Here is a 17,814-nt window from a genome sequence, read left to right as displayed (position 1 = left end):
ACGAAGGCAGGTTAACAAAAAAGTTGTAGAATATATCTAAGAGAAGCCAATTCTTTCTTATTTTAATTTTTTAAAAAAGATTTTATATATTTATGATAGAGAGAGAGAGAGAGAGAGAGAGAGAGAGAGAGAGGCAGAGACACAGGCAGAGGGAGAGGCAGGCTCCATGCCGGGAGCTCAACACGGGACTTGATCCCCAGGCTCCAGGATCATGCCCTGGGCCAAAGGCAGGCGCTAAACTGCTGAGCCACCCAGGGATCCCCCTTTTTTTAAAAAAGATTTTATTTATTTATTCATGAGAGACACACACAGAGAGAAGCAGAGACATAGACAGAGGGAGAAGCAGGCTCCATGCAAGGAGCCCGATGTGGGACTCGATCCTGGATTGCACCTTGAGCCAAAGGCAGACGCCCAACCGCTGAGCCACCCAGGCATCCCAGAAGCCAATTATTCTAATTAAAGGGGCTATATTAATAATTATCTAATAACCAGAACTACTTATTTAACTATGATAAACAGGTATTTTAAAAGTGAACCTAGATATCATATCTTTTGTGAAATGTCTCTGACTCAAGACCAAGTATATCATCCTATATGTTTCCCAGATTCCCTGGCATTACCCTATGTGATTATACTGACATTGAAATGTAATGGTCAGTTACTTGCTAATTCTTGTAATAAACTTATTAGCTCCTTAGAGAGGAGTGGAATCTTGTTTACTCTAAATCCCTAGTGCCTGGTATGTAGGAAGTATTCATTATATATTTGAATAAAGATAAAGAAAGAAAAAGAAAAAGATCACATTTCCCCTTACTATGCCTGTACAGTTGAGTTGGAATACTAGATTATAGAGAAGGGAGGAAGAGTAGTGAAGGAAATGAGAGGGGATGAACATAACTCTAACTCTTCTAATTATAAAAGGATGATGTGTAAAGAATATTAGAGTTGGAATAAAAACACTAGAGCTTAAGTGTCAGCTTGATGGCTTAATAGCACAGGAGCTCGAGCATATCATTTAACCTCTGTTGGACTCCAATTCCACTCTAACGTAAATTAGGTTATAAGCTCTCAAAGTCCCTTAACTATGAAAACTCTGGCCTATGACAGGAAATGATAAAAGAATAGTTAAGGCCTAAAGAGTATGCCATCAATTACAACTAATATCTCAGAGAAATGATTTATCAAAGCAAGCTAGAACGGTCATAGAAACTTCCCTAATTTAAAGGAGACGGGAATAATAATTCTTGGTGAAATATTTCTGTTTTGATGATCCTATTTCTTAAATAATTTATTTTATTTTATTTTAAGATTTTATTTATTCATGAGACACACACACAGAGAGAGAGAGAGAGAGAGAGAGAGAGAGAGAGAGAGGCAGGCAGAGGGAGAAGCAGGCTCCTTGCAGGGAGCCTGATGTGGGACTTGATCCCAGGACTCCAGGATCACGCCCTGGGCTGAAGGCAGGCACCAAACTGCTGAGCCACCCAGGGATCCCAAAAATAATTTATTTTAAAGCATATTAACACAAAATTAATATGAGCTAAATCTCTCCAAAAAGTTGTAGCAATTTAACAAGATTTTTTCCTATTTATGTTTTAATGACCTTAATCCTCTTACTTAAATATATATATATTTTTTGTTTTTAAGTAACCTCCACCCTTAATGTGGAGCTCGAACTTGCAACCCCAAGATCAAGAGTCAGATGCTCCTTGAACTGAGCCAGCCAGGTACCCTGACCTTAATACTTCTTTATAAAATATATGAGACTACCTTTCTTTTTTTTTTTTTATTTTGAAAGATTTTATTTATTACTCATGAGAGACAGAGAGAGAGAGGCAGAGACACAGGCAGAGGGAGAAGCAGGCTCCATGCAGGGAGCCCGACGTGGGACTCGATCCCGGGTCTCCAGGATCACACCCTGGGCTGAAGGTGGTGCTAAACCACGGAGCCACCCAGGCTGCCTGAGACTACCTTTCTGACCCTAGTATAATAATATTTTAATACACAAGACAGAACTATTCATTAAAGGAGATAAACAGATTCAACTACACTGAAGTTAACAACTGGTCAACAAAGGATATAATCAATAATTATTATAAGTCATTATAACAATTATAATAAGGTATAATAATTATAGTAAATCAAACTAGGAAAAGACATTTGCAACCCATAAAAAATACAAATCATTTGTACCTGGAATATGTGAAAAAACTTCAACAAATTCATAAAATTCTATAGAAAAACAGGCAAAAGATAGCAACCTGTGTCTGACAAAAGAGGAAATGCAGAAAATCAAAAAATAATGGGAAAGATGCTCGATCTCAGTAGACAGATGTAAATTAAGACCACAAATTAGATTTGCACAAATTAGTAAGTGTGGCAATGCCAAGTGCTGAAAAGGACCTGGATCAGCAGGCTTCTTAAAATGGTATAACCACTTTGGAAAATAATTTGGCATTTTCTTATAAATTCTCTTATGATCTAGCAATTTCACTCCTAAGTATACATCTTTGAGAAACTTGTGTATAATAGCAAAAAAACTGGAAATGACCCAGATGTCCATCACAGGAGAATAAATGCATGAATTATATCATATATTCACAACACAGTATTTTACCACCAGGAAGAATATACTAGAACTACATACAACAATATGGATGAATCTTAGAAAACAAGTCCCATGGGGACTTAGCACCTGCCTTCAGCCCAGGGAGTGATCCTGGAGTCCAGGGATCGAGTCCCACATCAGGCTCCCTACATGGAGCTTGCTTCTCCATCTGCCTATGTCTCTGCCTCTCTCTGCCTCTCATGAATAAATAAATAAAATCTTAAGAAAAAAAGAAAAGAAAGAAAACAAGTCCCAAGTAAATTTCTAACATAAATGTTTTCTGTTTGATGTTTGTTTGTCCAATGAATTTTCTTATCAAATCTAAAGAAAGATTTTTTACCAAATACAAATTTTCATCTGTCAAGAAGTAGAAAGTCTTTGACAACTATTAACAATGATGGAGGTGTTAGCTTACAGCAACAACCGTCTTCACCTCTCCAGCCTCCCACACTCCTGCCACCTCACCCTTTACCATAGACCATATACTGCTGTCTGGGAAAAGTATGATTATTTGAGAGAAATTACTGTCAAAAGCAAAAGAATTTAGACAGAGGATAATAATGGGGGGAAAAAAGGAGAAGTAATGCTTTGGGCTAGGATTCAAGAGGGCTAAATGTGGAAGAGGATCATTCTCATTGAGCTAATCTTGTGTGTTTGAATGATTCTACAATATAAGCTATTTCTATTATTTACTTCCACATTGTGTAAAAGCTGCACTCCTTGGAATGTAACGAGTATTTACTTATGTGGTTATCTAACATGTGTTAGTACAGTAGACACATTATTTTCCCAAACTTAAGTTGGATCAATAGTACAACTTAATGTATGAAAGAATGTACAACTTTGTTACTAATCTAAATGATAATTTTTCTAGTAATACTGCTAACTTTATGCAAGTATGTAAATTCAGAATCTTAATATATTTCTGTTAATTCTTTGAAGATGCAGTAGTTACATCCTATCTTCTGTTCTCCCGATTACTTATACATGGTCTTCTCAAGCTAACTCAACAAGTACCTAGAAATAAAAAACCTTTATTATAAAATAGATTTCTCACAAAAATCTAATAAAAAGAAAAATAAGGAAAACAATTTATATTATTGAAGCAGTGACTGGACAAGACTAATTTTCTGAGACTTCAGTAAAATATTCCCACAATTTAGATTACTATACATTTTTAAAATGAAGAAAAATTGGGGTGCCTGGGTGGCTCAATTGGTTAAGTGGCTGCCTTCGGCTCAGCATGATCTCAGGGTCCTGAATTGAGCCTCATGTCAGGTTCCCTGCTCAGTGGGGAGTCTGCTTCTTGCTCTGCGCTCCCCTCTGCCATCCGCTCATGTACTCTCTGTCGCTCTCTCAAATAAATAAAATCTTTTTTTTTTTAAAGATTATTTATTTATTTATTCATAGAGACACAGAGAGAGAATGAGAGGCAGAGACACAGGCAGAGGGAGAAGCAGGCTCCATGCAGAGAGCCTGACGTGGGACTTGATCCAGGGTCTCCAGGATCACGCCCTGAGCTGCAGGCGGCGCCAAACCGCTGTGCCACCGGGGCTGCCCAAATAAAATCTTTTTAAAAAAATGAAGTAAAATTATCGTGCAACAAAAATACTGTCAATAAGCTGCAAAACATAAAAATTGCCAATAAATCACATTCACTTGACTAAGAATGCTCAGAAAATTATTTTTGTCTTTGTATAGAGTTTGCATATGAAACAGTGAGTAGAAGCAACGTCTAAGATCAGGATCATTGTGATTAATCTTACTGAATTTCACACACCTTCTAACTAAGCAGGTCTTATTTTGAGTCATAATAAAATCTGTTGTGCCTGGTAACTCTCATGTCCTGGCTATAAGGTAGGATTCAGAAACAGGGTATTTTAATTATTAGAGAGTTAGCTAGCCTTTATTAATACACTTAGCATTACTTATGGATGCAATTTCACAGGCACCTAGGAAGCTGACACCCTGCAAGCAGGAATCAACAACATGGTACAGGTGGCAAGATCTGGAATTTACCATTTTACTATAAAGGCACAACAGAAATGCTAGCATAGACTTCTGGGAGAACAAGGCTCTTAAGTTTGACATCAATGATCTATTTAAATACAATTATTCCAGCTATTCCCATAATCACCTTTTTACTGAACTGAATTTTAACATTCATCCAAAAGCTTTTATCAATAACCCAGTAAAAATCATTATTACATTTGCTACAGACGTTAATGCTCTAGGAATATGCTCACTGTACTTAATCTAAAGCTCCATACTGTGGGAAAGAATTCTTTGAAAACTAAATTTTAGAAAAAAACTTTGCTTTCCCTGAATAGTAAAAAAATGCTTTGATGAGGGGCACACCTGGCTGGCTCAGTTGGTACTCCTGATCTTGGAGTCATAAGTTCGAACCCCATGTTGGGACAAGTTTAGTGAAACAAACAAGCAAGCAAACTGTGTGTCAACTATAATCAACAAGTTTTAAAAAAATAGCTATGGTGAAAATTATTTTGTGCCCCACTTTTCTTTATTTTTGTATCATTCTGTATTTTGTATTGCTTTGGTTTTCAGGAAACTAATTTCCAGATACTAATTTTTATATAGTTATATAACTATTTTAGTACTTATGGACTTGTTATAAGCCGACTCAAATACTTTATGGAACAGGCATGGGATAAATAAGTAACTAATACAGTGTTTCATTTAATTATCTCCAAGTCTATCAACAGAATGGTTAATATTGTTTGAGATCCAAGAGAAAAAGGTGATACAGAAAATGTGTAGAAAATAATCAATAAGACTCCTTATTTTTCTTACTCTGTTATACAAAGTATACAAATGTTAGAACAATATATGTTACAGATTTAAGCAAAAACACATGTGTACATGAAAACCAACCAACAAACCAACAGGTTCCAAACTGTGACCTGAACTTGTAGAGCTGACTACTTCATCAGAATTCTTGAGAAAAAGGAATATAAAAAATGTCTTCTCAAAGATCTATGTTCAATGAGTTAAATGATTAAAGGTATTAAGTCATAACAAAAGTATATAATCAAAAAAAAAAAAGTATATAATCATCATTGCATAGTTTGGCTATATCAAACAATTCTGGAAATGGGAAAAATGATTGTTTAAAAAGAGAGAATATATTAATCCATTCGTAATACACAAATTCAAAAATAATTTTCTAATAAAGATTTCATGTCCAAAATTAATAATAACAATATTTTTTGAATTGGCAAAATAAAATATAGCTAATTTTGCTCATTTTCATGCAACCCTTCACTAATTAATCAGTACATGTATTCCAAAAAATATAAACCCTGGGATGCCTGGGTGGCTCAGCGGTTAGGCATCTGCCTTGGCTCAGGTTGTGATCCCAGGGTCCTGGGATAGAGTCCCACATCGGGCTCCTTGAATGGAGCCTGTTTCTCCCTTTGCCTGTGTCTCTGCCTCTCTCTCTCTTTCTGTCTCTCTCATGAATAAACAGATAAAATCTTTTAAAAAAATATTTTATTGACCTCAAAATTAATTTTCTACAAGAACTTAAAAGTCTTAGGATGCCTGGGTGGCTTAGAGGTTGAGTGTCTGCTTTTGGCTCAGGGCATAATCCTGGCGTCCAGGATTGAGTCCTGTACCGGGATCCTTACAGGGAGCCTGCTTCTCCTTCTGCCTATATCTCTGCCTCTCTCTCTGAGTATCCCTCATGAATAAATTAATAAAATCTTAAAAAAAAAAAGAACGCAAAAGTCTTTTATAACAGACTTAATAGTATTTTGAAAAGAAAGGATACCTTTTCTCAAACAAGGATATCGGAATAATTTTATAATTCCGTAGTCATCAGCTGTAACTAAAACTTGGCCAATGTAATTTCCATCTACTGAATTTATATCATTGATATCTGAATACTTGGGCCAAATTCCATTTACTTCAAGGCCTGAAACACATGTCCATGAAGCCCAATGAACACCTTTTATTTCTTCTTTGTTTGTCACTTCTTTTCCTCCTAGAAAGAAATCATAGTCTTAATTTAAGAAGTTATTTAATTTTATTTTTTCTCAAGCATAAATTATACTAATATAGTAAACTGCAAAGTTTGAATATCTTCCTACTACAGTTAAAGGAGAGTATTATGAATAGGTAGGTGAATATGGTAAAGAGAGAAGAAAGTTAAATGCAAGGAATTAAAAAAAAAAAAAAGCCACTACCAAAATTATACAAACACACACAAATTGGATTCTGATGCAGCTCAGAAGAAGGTTCACTTATGCGGAGAATAAACATGAACCCTATTAAAAATCATGCTAGATTAGTCACAATAGGGTAAATTAGAAGAACAAGTAAAATCTTTAAGCAAATGGCATGTCAGTTATTAAATAAGAAACCTAAGAAGATGTATGGTTGTGAAAAAAAAGAAAACCGAAAAAGACCAAGAAGGAAGGATAAGCAAGGAGTAAATACATTTACATTAGAGAACAGGACTTTAAAATTTAGTCACTTTTCATTACATACAGATTGTTAATGAAAAACACATGGGGAGATGCATTAATTTAATCATGCACCTAGTCTTACTAAGTAAGTTGTTGGAAAACAGTGACTAATTCATTAACTATCATAATAAATGAAGTACTAAAAGCATATTTTGATGGTTGCTTTTATTCTTTTAAAAAATCTTTGATGGAAACTCTGGTTTTTGAATTTAGTTTGTTAGCTATATAATGGATGTTTGCAAAATTTATTTGAGGTAACTACAAAAAACCCCAATTTATTGTCAGACTTTTTAGCAATTATATTTAATTAGTTCCAACCATAAAAATGACATTTTGACTCTCTTATATATAAAACAGTAGGACTTTACCAAATACTACTCACATAGCATGGGATTTGACATAAAGTAGGTCTGTCTTAGATTCTCCAGGCAGTTTTAATTTTGAAGGATTAAAATATAAAGGATTTCAATATAATAGGGCAGCCTTATAGAAGATCACAATGCCTGAAATATTAGCTCAGAACTTCTTTAATTTCCTATAATCAAATGTATTTTATACTCTGTTTCTACTCAAATTCTAAAATATTTAATAGGCACTAAAAGTCTACAAATTACATACAATTTATTAGAAATTTTTACCTGGCATTCTATAGAAAAGTCTTTTCCCATTTCCATCATTTGTCTGTAAATATCTACTGTCTGAGGACCAGTCCAGATGAGTGATGAAACTAAGTGATCCAACACATTCCCCCAATTTTTTATAACGCTGTGCAACGCCATAGATATCAACTGAGCTGTCGTTACACCCAACAGCAAGGTAAGTCCCATCTGGTGAGTATTTTAACTCATGAATTGCCTCTTTCCTATCTTTAATATGTACAACTTCAGTCATGTCTCTGTAAAGAAAAAATAAGAATACATGAAAACAAGAATTAGTTCATTTTCAAATGTGTCTAAAATGGCTGGGAGGCTACATCAAGTATTCATAAATCATAAAGCAAATATACATGAGACAAATATTAATTCAGGAACAATTACTTTGTTGAACAGAAATATATGAGGACAACACATGCTGGAAGTAGAGGAAAGTGCTGAATTTCAGTTTTTAATTACTTTAAAGTAGTTTGAAGATTCAAAGTAAATTTCCAGAGTCATATAATAAAGGAGAAAAAGTCACAGATTTTTTTGATGAAGTTCCTTGGAAATACTGAGTTTATGAAAAATGCTTAATTATAAACACCATGATTTTGAAATAAATTTTTGTAATGAGACAAATGTACAAAATTATGTTCAGGAAATAAAAGAGGAATTGATTTGTATTATTTCAGTAACACATTTGAATGAGATTTTTATACAGCTACAGTAGTTATTTTTATTTCAAACTCTTTGGCCTTTTTTAATAGAATACAAATTCTTCCCAATTAGAGACAATGTCAACCAGTAAATTTAAACACTTTTTTCACTGATGCCTTATAACTGAGTTTCCAAAATAATACAGATATTGGCAACAGCCCTACAAATCAATAAACACTTAGTTTAACACCACTAAATTTCCAAAATTGTGGAATTGGTGGGGAGCGGGAGAAGAGGGAGGCAGTGAAGAAGAGGCAGGAAAAGTAAGAATTCCTATTTCTAATTAGTGCCAGGAGCTTTTCTCCATATAACCTTTGCATCACCCATCTCAAATGCTCCATGTAGATAATTTTTTTAAAAGCTTAAATGGGTATTACTCAATTGTTAAGGTTTCTAAGTGGACAATTTAAAACAAACTCAATTTTTTTTTTCAGCAACACCTACTAAGAACTGAGTTTTAGGCACATTTGAAACAAAGATGAATTCATCTTGTGTGACAGATGGATATAAAGTAATTCTACCTTTCCAGTGACCCCTACACCTTTTTATTTTAATAAACTCTATGCATCTGATTTCCCTTCTTCCGTATTTATCCATCCTCTTGTATTTACAAGGAGCAAGATTTTTAAGAAAACATCTAACGTACTATTTGATAGCTTTTATTTTTTATGATTTGTTTATTAAAGATTTTATCATTCTAATCTCAATCACAAACATTAATTTAAATATTCCCTGAAAATTCTTCAGAACTATTTTGATATATACAGCGTTTTTTTCCCTAGAGACTTAATTGTTTCCAAGTAATGAGAGAAATAAGTGTGGCTTATGTCTCAGGATGTCTCTTACTTTCTGCCACCATATCTTTGTTCACCAACACAGACACACACACACACACAAAGTGAGCATGCACATGTGAACATACACACAACTCTTAGACTCTTTTAGAGTATGTATTATGCTATTACATCAACATTACAAACTGTGACTTCTCTCATGAAAAAATTTGGCAAACCTATAGGAAAAAAGACTATTAGAAGAAAGTGTATTAATTTTTAAAAATTTTCAGTTAGGTCTTCAGGAAAACTGAAATGTAGGGATGCCTGGGTAGCTCAGTGGCTGAGTGTCTGCCTTTGGCTCAGGGTATGATCCTGGGGTCATGGGATCGAGTCCTACATTGGGCTCCCATGAGTCTGCTTCTCCCTCTGCCTAGATCTCTGCCTCTCTCCTGGATAAATATTAGAAAGAAAAAAAGAAAAGAAAGAAACCTGAAATGTGAATTCTCTGGTTTCTTTAGGAAACAGAGGAGGCTGACCAAAGCCTGGGAATATTCATCCATCAGCAATCTGTAACATGTTACAGAAGTGAAAGTACACAGTGTCAATCACAGAACAGGAAGACAGTTACTAGCTGGGGGAGTTAGTGAAGACAGACCAAAGAAAGTAGAATTTAAACTTCATTCTGAGGAATTAAAGAGATTTTAGCTTAGCAGAAGCCAGGAATTGGGAGGTGAAAGAGCTGACAGCAAGACAAAATATTCAAACTTTGCAAAGGGGGCTATAGCATGAGATGAATCTGATGAGAGAGACTGAGGTTAAATCATAAAAGGCCTCACAAATCTTAAGATTTTTGGCCTTAATTTCTGAATTTAAGTTAGGGTTGGATGAATCAAGTAGATCACTTTTCTGGTTTGACAGTAAAAAACAAATTGAAGTAGTTTAACAAGAGAATTTAGACTAATTAGAAGGCTATTACAGATGGTGGTTGTTCAGACTTCAGAAAGAAGCAAAATGATTTAAAATATATAGTATTATAGTCTGTATATTATACTATACAATACATAGTATATGTTAAAGATATTATAATTCTAATCTTACAAACATTAATTAAAATGTTTATGAAAATAAGGCAAGTAAAATCTAACGGTAGGTTAGAGAGAGAGGGAGGTGACAACCATAATTCCTAGGTTTCTCCTAGGCAGAGGAGGAGGGAGAAGCAGGCTCACTGTGAAGCAGGGAGCCCGATGCGGGGCTCAATCCTAGAACCCTGGGATCATGACGTGAACTGAAGGCAGACGCTTAACTGATGGAGCCACCCAGGTACCCTGAGACAGAAATTTTAAGACAGGATATACTCAGCATGTTTTTAATTATTTATTTTTTATATATTTTTAAAGATTTATTTATTTGAGAGAGAGACAGCAAGTGAGCCTGGGGGAAGAGGGGAAGAGAGAGGGAGAGAATCTCAAGCAGACTCCCTGCTAAGTGTGGAGCCCAACAAGGGGCTTGATCCCAGAACCTCAAGATCATAACCTGAGCCAAAATCAAGAGTTGGGTGTTTGACTGAGCCACCCAAGTGTCCCCACTTAAGCATGTTTTAATACTGTTCTTTTGGGGGAGGGCTAGAGAAGGACAGAAACTTTTGATGTGAAAAAATAATGGACATATACAAAGTTACTTTTTAAAGCCATGGAACAACTTTTGGAACTTAATTATTCCCAAGAAATGGACAAAATATAAGTAGGTTGAAAAAAGTTTTTATTTTTTTAAGATTTTATTTGAGAGAGAGAACATGAGCAGGGGAAGGGACAGAGGAAGAGGAGAAGCAGACTCCCCATTGAGAAGGGAACCAGATGTGGGGCTTGATCCCAGGATCATGACCTAAGCTGAAAGCAGATGCTTAACTGAATGAGTCACCCAAGTGCCCCAGTGAAAAAAGTTTTTAAAGATTTTACTTATTTTTTTTTTATTTTGAGAGGTGGGGCCGGTGGAGAGAGCACAGAGGGAGAGGGAGAAGCAGACATCCCACTGGGCAGAGAGCCTGATGTGGGGCTTGATCCCAAGACCCCGAGGTCATAACCTAAGGTGAAGGCAGCTGCTTAACCAACTGAGCCACCCAGGTGCCCCTGAAAAAAAGTTTTTAAATGAATGTGTGATTAGTCAGGGAAAAAATATCCTAATCCTTTTAAAGTTGATATAATGTGGTAGTAACAGTCAGGAAGAGACAAATGGCTAGCCACTGGTAGAATCTAAAATGACAGTGTTTCCACAACTAAAGTCTATCCCATACCCTGCAGGAAACCTTATTCTATTACCAGAAAATGTATTAACTGTGCTTATCAAGTTCTTCCACTGAAGTCTTCCTAACTACTCATGAGAATGAATGAGTGCCTCTGAGGAGTTTGGTGTAGATACCATGCAGCCCACTATTAAGTCAAAGTTTTCATATATGAATATTTTAATTTGAAAAATATTTGCATTTTTCATTTGCCTCCATGATATGCTTTAACATAAAATTGGTAACATTTTTTATCACAAGGAAGAGAGATGCTTTAGAAGTTGTGTGACTTTGTGCTGGCACATCACTTTGTATCCCAATTTAAGAATCAGTGTGTTAGATTTAAATTTATGTTCCTCCATAATATAACTATTCCTGTGAGGGTACTTTAATACTGCTATACTTATGAAATCTGCTTCATGATATGGATAGTATATACAGAACCAATGACCAGGTAAATCTAAGATTAAGAATATTTAATGAGTTAAAATTTTGTAGTTAAACTACGAAGACATTTAATAGTTACAATCAACCATCCAATGATCCTGTCAGAAATGCTGGACTCAGTTGCTTAAATATTGACTTATTAGAGACAACAACTTATTCATCCAGTTATTTGCATACAATAATTGAAAGGGCAAGTAAATGTACAATTAACAAAAATAATCACTATTTTTAATGCACAGAAGCTATATGAGAAGAACTCTTAGGGGTTTTACAAGCACCTTAAATCCTTGGTTGCAAAACAACATAAATGTTTTTCCTGCCACTGAATTTTGAAAGATAGTTAAAACAGTAGATTTTATACTGCATATTTTTTATCACAATTTAAAAAGTAGTGCAAGAGAAAAATCTCAGCCTATCTCATTATATAAACCTGTCTCAGAAAGAAGAGTCAGCATCTAGAAAAAACTCAGAAGTACAAGAGAACATGATATATCTGAAGAAGCAAAATTTATATAGGTGGAAGAGACTGAGGCAGAAAGAAACAGGCTGCGGAGATGGGCACTACTGGCTATGCTAAGGATGATGAACTTCAACCTAAGGCCAGTGTGAAGCTTTTATCATATTTTAGAAAGAGGAAGAATGCAAACAAATATGTTTGAAAAGGCATCACTCTAACTGTAAAGTCTTGAGGGAAGCAAAACAGGAGGTAAGGAGACCAGCTGCGATACTATCCCAGCAATCCAGTTAGGAGATGATAGAAGCATATACAGGAGGACAGTGGTGAGAAGAGTACAAATTGAAGATTAATTTGAAAGCTACTTGAGAAATAGATTCTCCAGAACTCTGTGATTAACTAGATTAAGGGAATTAATGGTTTCTGGATTGGGCAACTGAATGGTCCTACCATCCACTAAGTTAGTGAAGAAGGATTTCATAAATACATATGCCTGTGAACACACATGGATCTACAGGAAAGTTTTTTGTTTTTGTTTTTTAAGAGAGAGAGTGTGACTGTGAGGTGGGGAGGAGCCAAGGGAGAGAGAGAATATTAAGCAGGCTCCATGTCCAGCACCCAGCCCAACATAGGGTTTGATCTCACAACCCTGAGATCATGACCTAAGCCAAAATCAAGAGTCAGATGTTTAACCGACTGAGCCACTCAGGTGCCCTTCTTTTTAATAGCTATATAGAATTCAATTGAATGCAGCATACCTATAATTCAACACAAGATGTGAACGATTTTAACAAATTCTTTTAACTTTTCTAATTATGCAAACAAACGAGAAAAGATCAGGCTTTTTTTTTTTTTCCAAAGAATAAAGCTGCAAATATCTACAAAACACCTTTCACCCATTTTTAGCTGCCTCGAGGTAACTCCCCACCACCAATGGCAGAGGATCATTACCAAAAATCAATACTACCAAGGAATGGAAGTCAAAACCCAAATTTATAGCTCAAAATTTTAGCCATTAATCCACTAAGCATTCTTAACCCCCAAAACTAAGGGTTTTCAGTTAACAATTTTCTGACAAAGCCATTTTATAAATATATTTAATAAAACTAGTATGTGAAATATATGTCACACACACACACACACACATATTTTTATTACTAAGGGAGGACAAAAAGGAAATGGGTAAAAACAATGAGTATTACATATTTTCACATAACAGAAATTTACTCTCTGTTTCTATTTCTACCCCAATACCATACCTTACTCTAAGTACAGTGAATGAGCCATCCTTCATTCCAAGGGCAAGATGGATTCCATCCACATTTACAGCTGCGCAACGAATTGGTTCTTCCATATTACACCTTGCTATTAGTGCATGATCTACTAGGCTCCATATCCTGTAACATTTAATTAAAAATAAATAATTAACTAATGTATGCTTATAAATGATGAACTCTATGAAAATATTTTGGTTAAAATAATCATTTCAGGTTAAGAAAGTAATATAAATCTAGATTTTTAACCATATGCTTTGTGGCAAGGAGTTCTTCTCTATGAAAATAGGAATATTGTTCATACTTCAAAAGATAAGAGCCACCTGGGTGGCTCAGTGTTGGGCATCTGCCTTCGGTTCAGGTTGTAATCCCGGGATTCTGAGATTGAGTCCCACATCAGGCCCCTGCAGGGAGCCAGCTTCTCCATCTGCCTATGTCTCTGCTTCTCTGTCTCTCATGAATAATATTTTTTGTTAAAAAAGAACTCTATAACAAAGTAGAAAATGGCCATTGTTTGACCCAAAGGGCAAAGAAAAAATATTAATGAAGGTTAATATTTTGAAGTTATAATAAAAAATTTCATATAAAAACTTATGGGATTCAGCTGAAATAGTACTTAAGAGGAACTTTAAATACAGATAATATAAAAACACATGCTACAACTTGATGAACAGATATCTACCCCCAAGAGGTTAGGAAAAGATCGGAAAAATTAGATTTTTAAAAGTTTTTATAGTAATATCTTTTTTTAAAAGGCAGTATCTTTCAAAAAATCTATTTGTTGATGTTTTGTGGGAAAATTATATATATTGTGTTTATAGCTAGAAAATGTTATCTCTTAAATTCCAATAATTTCTCCGTATTTTCCTTTTGATTTTCTACATATGTAATTATAACCCCTTCCTTCCAATTCAATATCTATATACAAGTATATTATACATATATATTTAGCCTTACTATACTGACAAAGACTTCTAGTCTATAGCTGAATATAATGGTGACAAACATAATGGTGAAAGTGGACATCACGGTCTTTTTCCTGATTCCAAAGGAAAATTTTCAATATTTCAACAAAAATATATTTACTACAGACTTTATGCTCTGCCAAAGGGGTCGGCAAACCACAGCCTGTGGTCCAAACTGGAACCACTGACTGTTTTTGTACAGTCTGGAAAGTCAAGAATGGATTTTACATTTTTAAATGGTTGGGAAACAATAACATCTTGAGACATGAGAGAATTATAGGAAATTCAATTTCAGTGCCTATAAATGAAGTTTCATGGAAACATAGCCACACTTTTTGTTTACATAGCCACACTTTTTGTTTACATATTGTCCATGGCTGCTTTCATATTAGAGGAGTGGAGCTGTTGCAAAAGGGATGACAACACTCATATCACCTAGCACTGATTCTTTCACACACTACAAATTGCAGGGACATAATTGATGGAATTTTGAGTGTAGGTGTGTTAAACACATATATCCATTGTGTAAAAATGAGAAGAAAAAGAGAAAAGTAAACTTCAAATGTTTCATTTTTAAGGAACAATGGAGCATATATTACACTGTTACTGAATCAGATAGTAAAGCATTGTATTTATCAGGCATTGACACTATAGTTGCCCTAAAAAATACAGATATAGGGGATCCCTGGGTGGCGCAGCGGTTTAGCGCCTGCCTTTGGCCCAGGGCGCGATCCTGGAGACCCGGGATCGAATCCCACGTCGGGCTCCTGGTGCATGGAGCCTGCTTCTCCCTCTGCCTGTGTCTCTGCTTCTCTCTCTCTCTCACTGTGTGCCTATCATAAATAAATAAAAAAAAAATTTAAAAAAAAATACAGATATAGATGAACATTACTAGACTAAGCACTCCTGGTGAGATCTTTGACTCACAGTAAGGTAATGATCAGAAAAATCAGAATTTAAAAATTAAAATGAGATTTCAACAAAAGTAAATTTCTGAGTGGCTTGTTAACAAACAAGGAAAGCTGTTTATTGGTAATGGATTAACTATATCATTTTAAATTGCAGAGTTGGTGAAGAAATGTGTCCTGAGAAAATAAATTTAAGATTATTAGTTTTTAGGCAAAAACAGTCTCTCAAAAAGTTGAGGATGTTGGGAAAACCACCAAGAGTTAATTAAAAAACAAGATAAATAATGTTGGGTGGTTTCCTTGGATTGTGTTAAGTCAATAGATGTTACCAATACTACTGAATTGATTATTCAAGGAGTCAATGCCAAGTTTAAAGTGATGAAGAATTAGCTTCTATGACTAGCTGGTGTTGAAATCAATGTTTTCAAAGATGTTAAGTCAGAAAGAACTAAACCAATACATAAGGTGGAATCAGATGGTGGTGAAAAACATGGATGGAAAAAAAAATGGCCTAGGCAAATTTACAAAACCTATAAAAAATGTAAGGTGTTAAATAAAAAAGCCTTTGATTATGATTATTCATTGTATTATTCTTTGGCAAGTATTTTGCAACAAAACAAAACTATGTTTTTGAACCAGCAGTGTTAACGATGAACTTCATTTCATTTTGGCAATTATTAACTATTATTAGTTCTGAAGTTTTGTCAGGAATAGAAGCTCAAAATCCTGACATGCTATACCACACAGCAGTTAGTGGCTTAACAGTGGTAAAGTTTTATTGTGCTTTTTTTTTCTTTAAAGATTTAATTTATTTATTCATGAGACACACACACACACACACAGAGGCAGAGACACAGGCAGAGAGAGAAGCAGGCTCCATGCAGGGAGCCTGATGTGGGACTCGATCCCAGGATTCCAGGATCATGCCCTGAGCCGAAGGCAGATGCTCAACCCGAGTCACCCAGGCGTCCCTGTGCTTTGTTAATCTCCAAGAATGAAATTTTTCTGAACCAGAACTGTCCTCAACAACTGAGTAGCTTTGGAAATTAACTTTCACTGCAGGTTTGATACTATTTCTTAATGAATTCAATCTAAATCTATAAGGCAAAAGCAGCACTTGTACTCAAAACTTACACTGTGATAAAGTTACTTGGACAAGAACTAACGGTGTTTAAATAACATCATCAAGCAGTTTTAGTCTATTCTTCCTGGGCTACAAAAAGTTGAAATCAGATTTCTATTCCCACACAAATTTGCAAGGGATATCTTTTTTCAGAGCCTAATGTTCTATTAGAGTATGCTGACCTACTCTCCTTGGATGGGCCCTGGGTCTCTTGACATCTGCTCCCATGTCCTAGGAAAAAGCCACGACAAAGCCCAAGTTTAGTCAAATAAAGAAAAATGCCTCCAAGGGAAAGTGGGGTTGGCCCACTGGTGCTCCTAAATTCCCATTTTCTTTCATTATTTGGCTAGTAGATCCTTAGTATCTCAACTGTTCCTTGAATATTGTACATTTTACCCAGGATTTTTAAATTGTCTTCAATATGAGTTCCTTCCAAATAACTTGCCCATCAACAGCAGAAACAGAAGTCTCATCAATTTCAAAAGGACCAGCTGTGGGATGCCTGGGTGGCTCAGCAATTGAGTGTATGCCTTTGACTCAGGTCGTGATCCTGGGGTCCTGGGATTGAGTGCCATGCTGGGTTCTCCACAGGGAGCCTGCTTCTCCCTCGGCCTAGGTCTCTGCCTCTCTCTGTCTCTCATGAATAAATAAAATCTTAAAAAAAAAAAAAAGAAAAAAGGAGCAGTTGCCTTTTTTCAACAGCTATGCAGCAACTGGTAATAGCAGTTCTCCTAAAATGAACTAGAAGATAGTTCCTAGCAAAGTACATGGGTAAAGTGTAGCCCCACACTAAATTTCTAGGCGGACACAGAGCTATGGCATCTCCCATCCCCATAAAACTGAGCAGCATATTAATTAAGGAGGGCACATGATATAATGAGCACTGGGCATTATATAAGACTGATGAATCGCTGACCTCTACCTCTGAAACCAGTAATATATGTTAATTTAATTTAAATAAATTTTTAAAAATTATAACTCAAAAACAAAAACACAAACACACACAAAACTGAGTAGCACAATGACATAAAACATCATGACTGATTAACATATCATTTTAAAAATCAGTATTGGGATCCCTGGGTGGCGCAGCAGTTTGGCGCCTGCCTTTGGCCCAGGGCGCGATCCTGGAGACCCGGGAT

General features: G+C 35.4%; 1 protein-coding gene across 8 annotated transcripts in view; it reads right to left on the bottom strand.

Moving 5' to 3' along the window:
• The window catches only part of EML5 (EMAP like 5), a 183,838-nt gene that overhangs the window by 107,076 nt on the left and 58,948 nt on the right, over positions 1-17,814 (bottom strand). For all 8 annotated transcript variants that reach the window (XM_041758309.1, XM_041758310.1, XM_041758311.1 and 5 more), the window contains 3 exons: positions 13,662-13,799; positions 7,734-7,990; positions 6,399-6,611 (listed from right to left, as the gene is read on the bottom strand). In XM_041758309.1, the coding sequence (XP_041614243.1) occupies positions 6,399-6,611; positions 7,734-7,990; positions 13,662-13,799 (608 nt within the window). The remainder of the gene's footprint in view (positions 1-6,398; positions 6,612-7,733; positions 7,991-13,661; positions 13,800-17,814) is intronic.

The sequence above is a fragment of the Vulpes lagopus genome, chromosome 6 (genome assembly GCF_018345385.1).
Source record: "Vulpes lagopus strain Blue_001 chromosome 6, ASM1834538v1, whole genome shotgun sequence".
In the NCBI taxonomy this organism is placed as follows: Eukaryota; Metazoa; Chordata; class Mammalia; order Carnivora; family Canidae; genus Vulpes; species Vulpes lagopus.
Note: the sequence above shows the minus strand (reverse complement) of the source record. Positions and strands in the feature narration are given on the sequence as shown.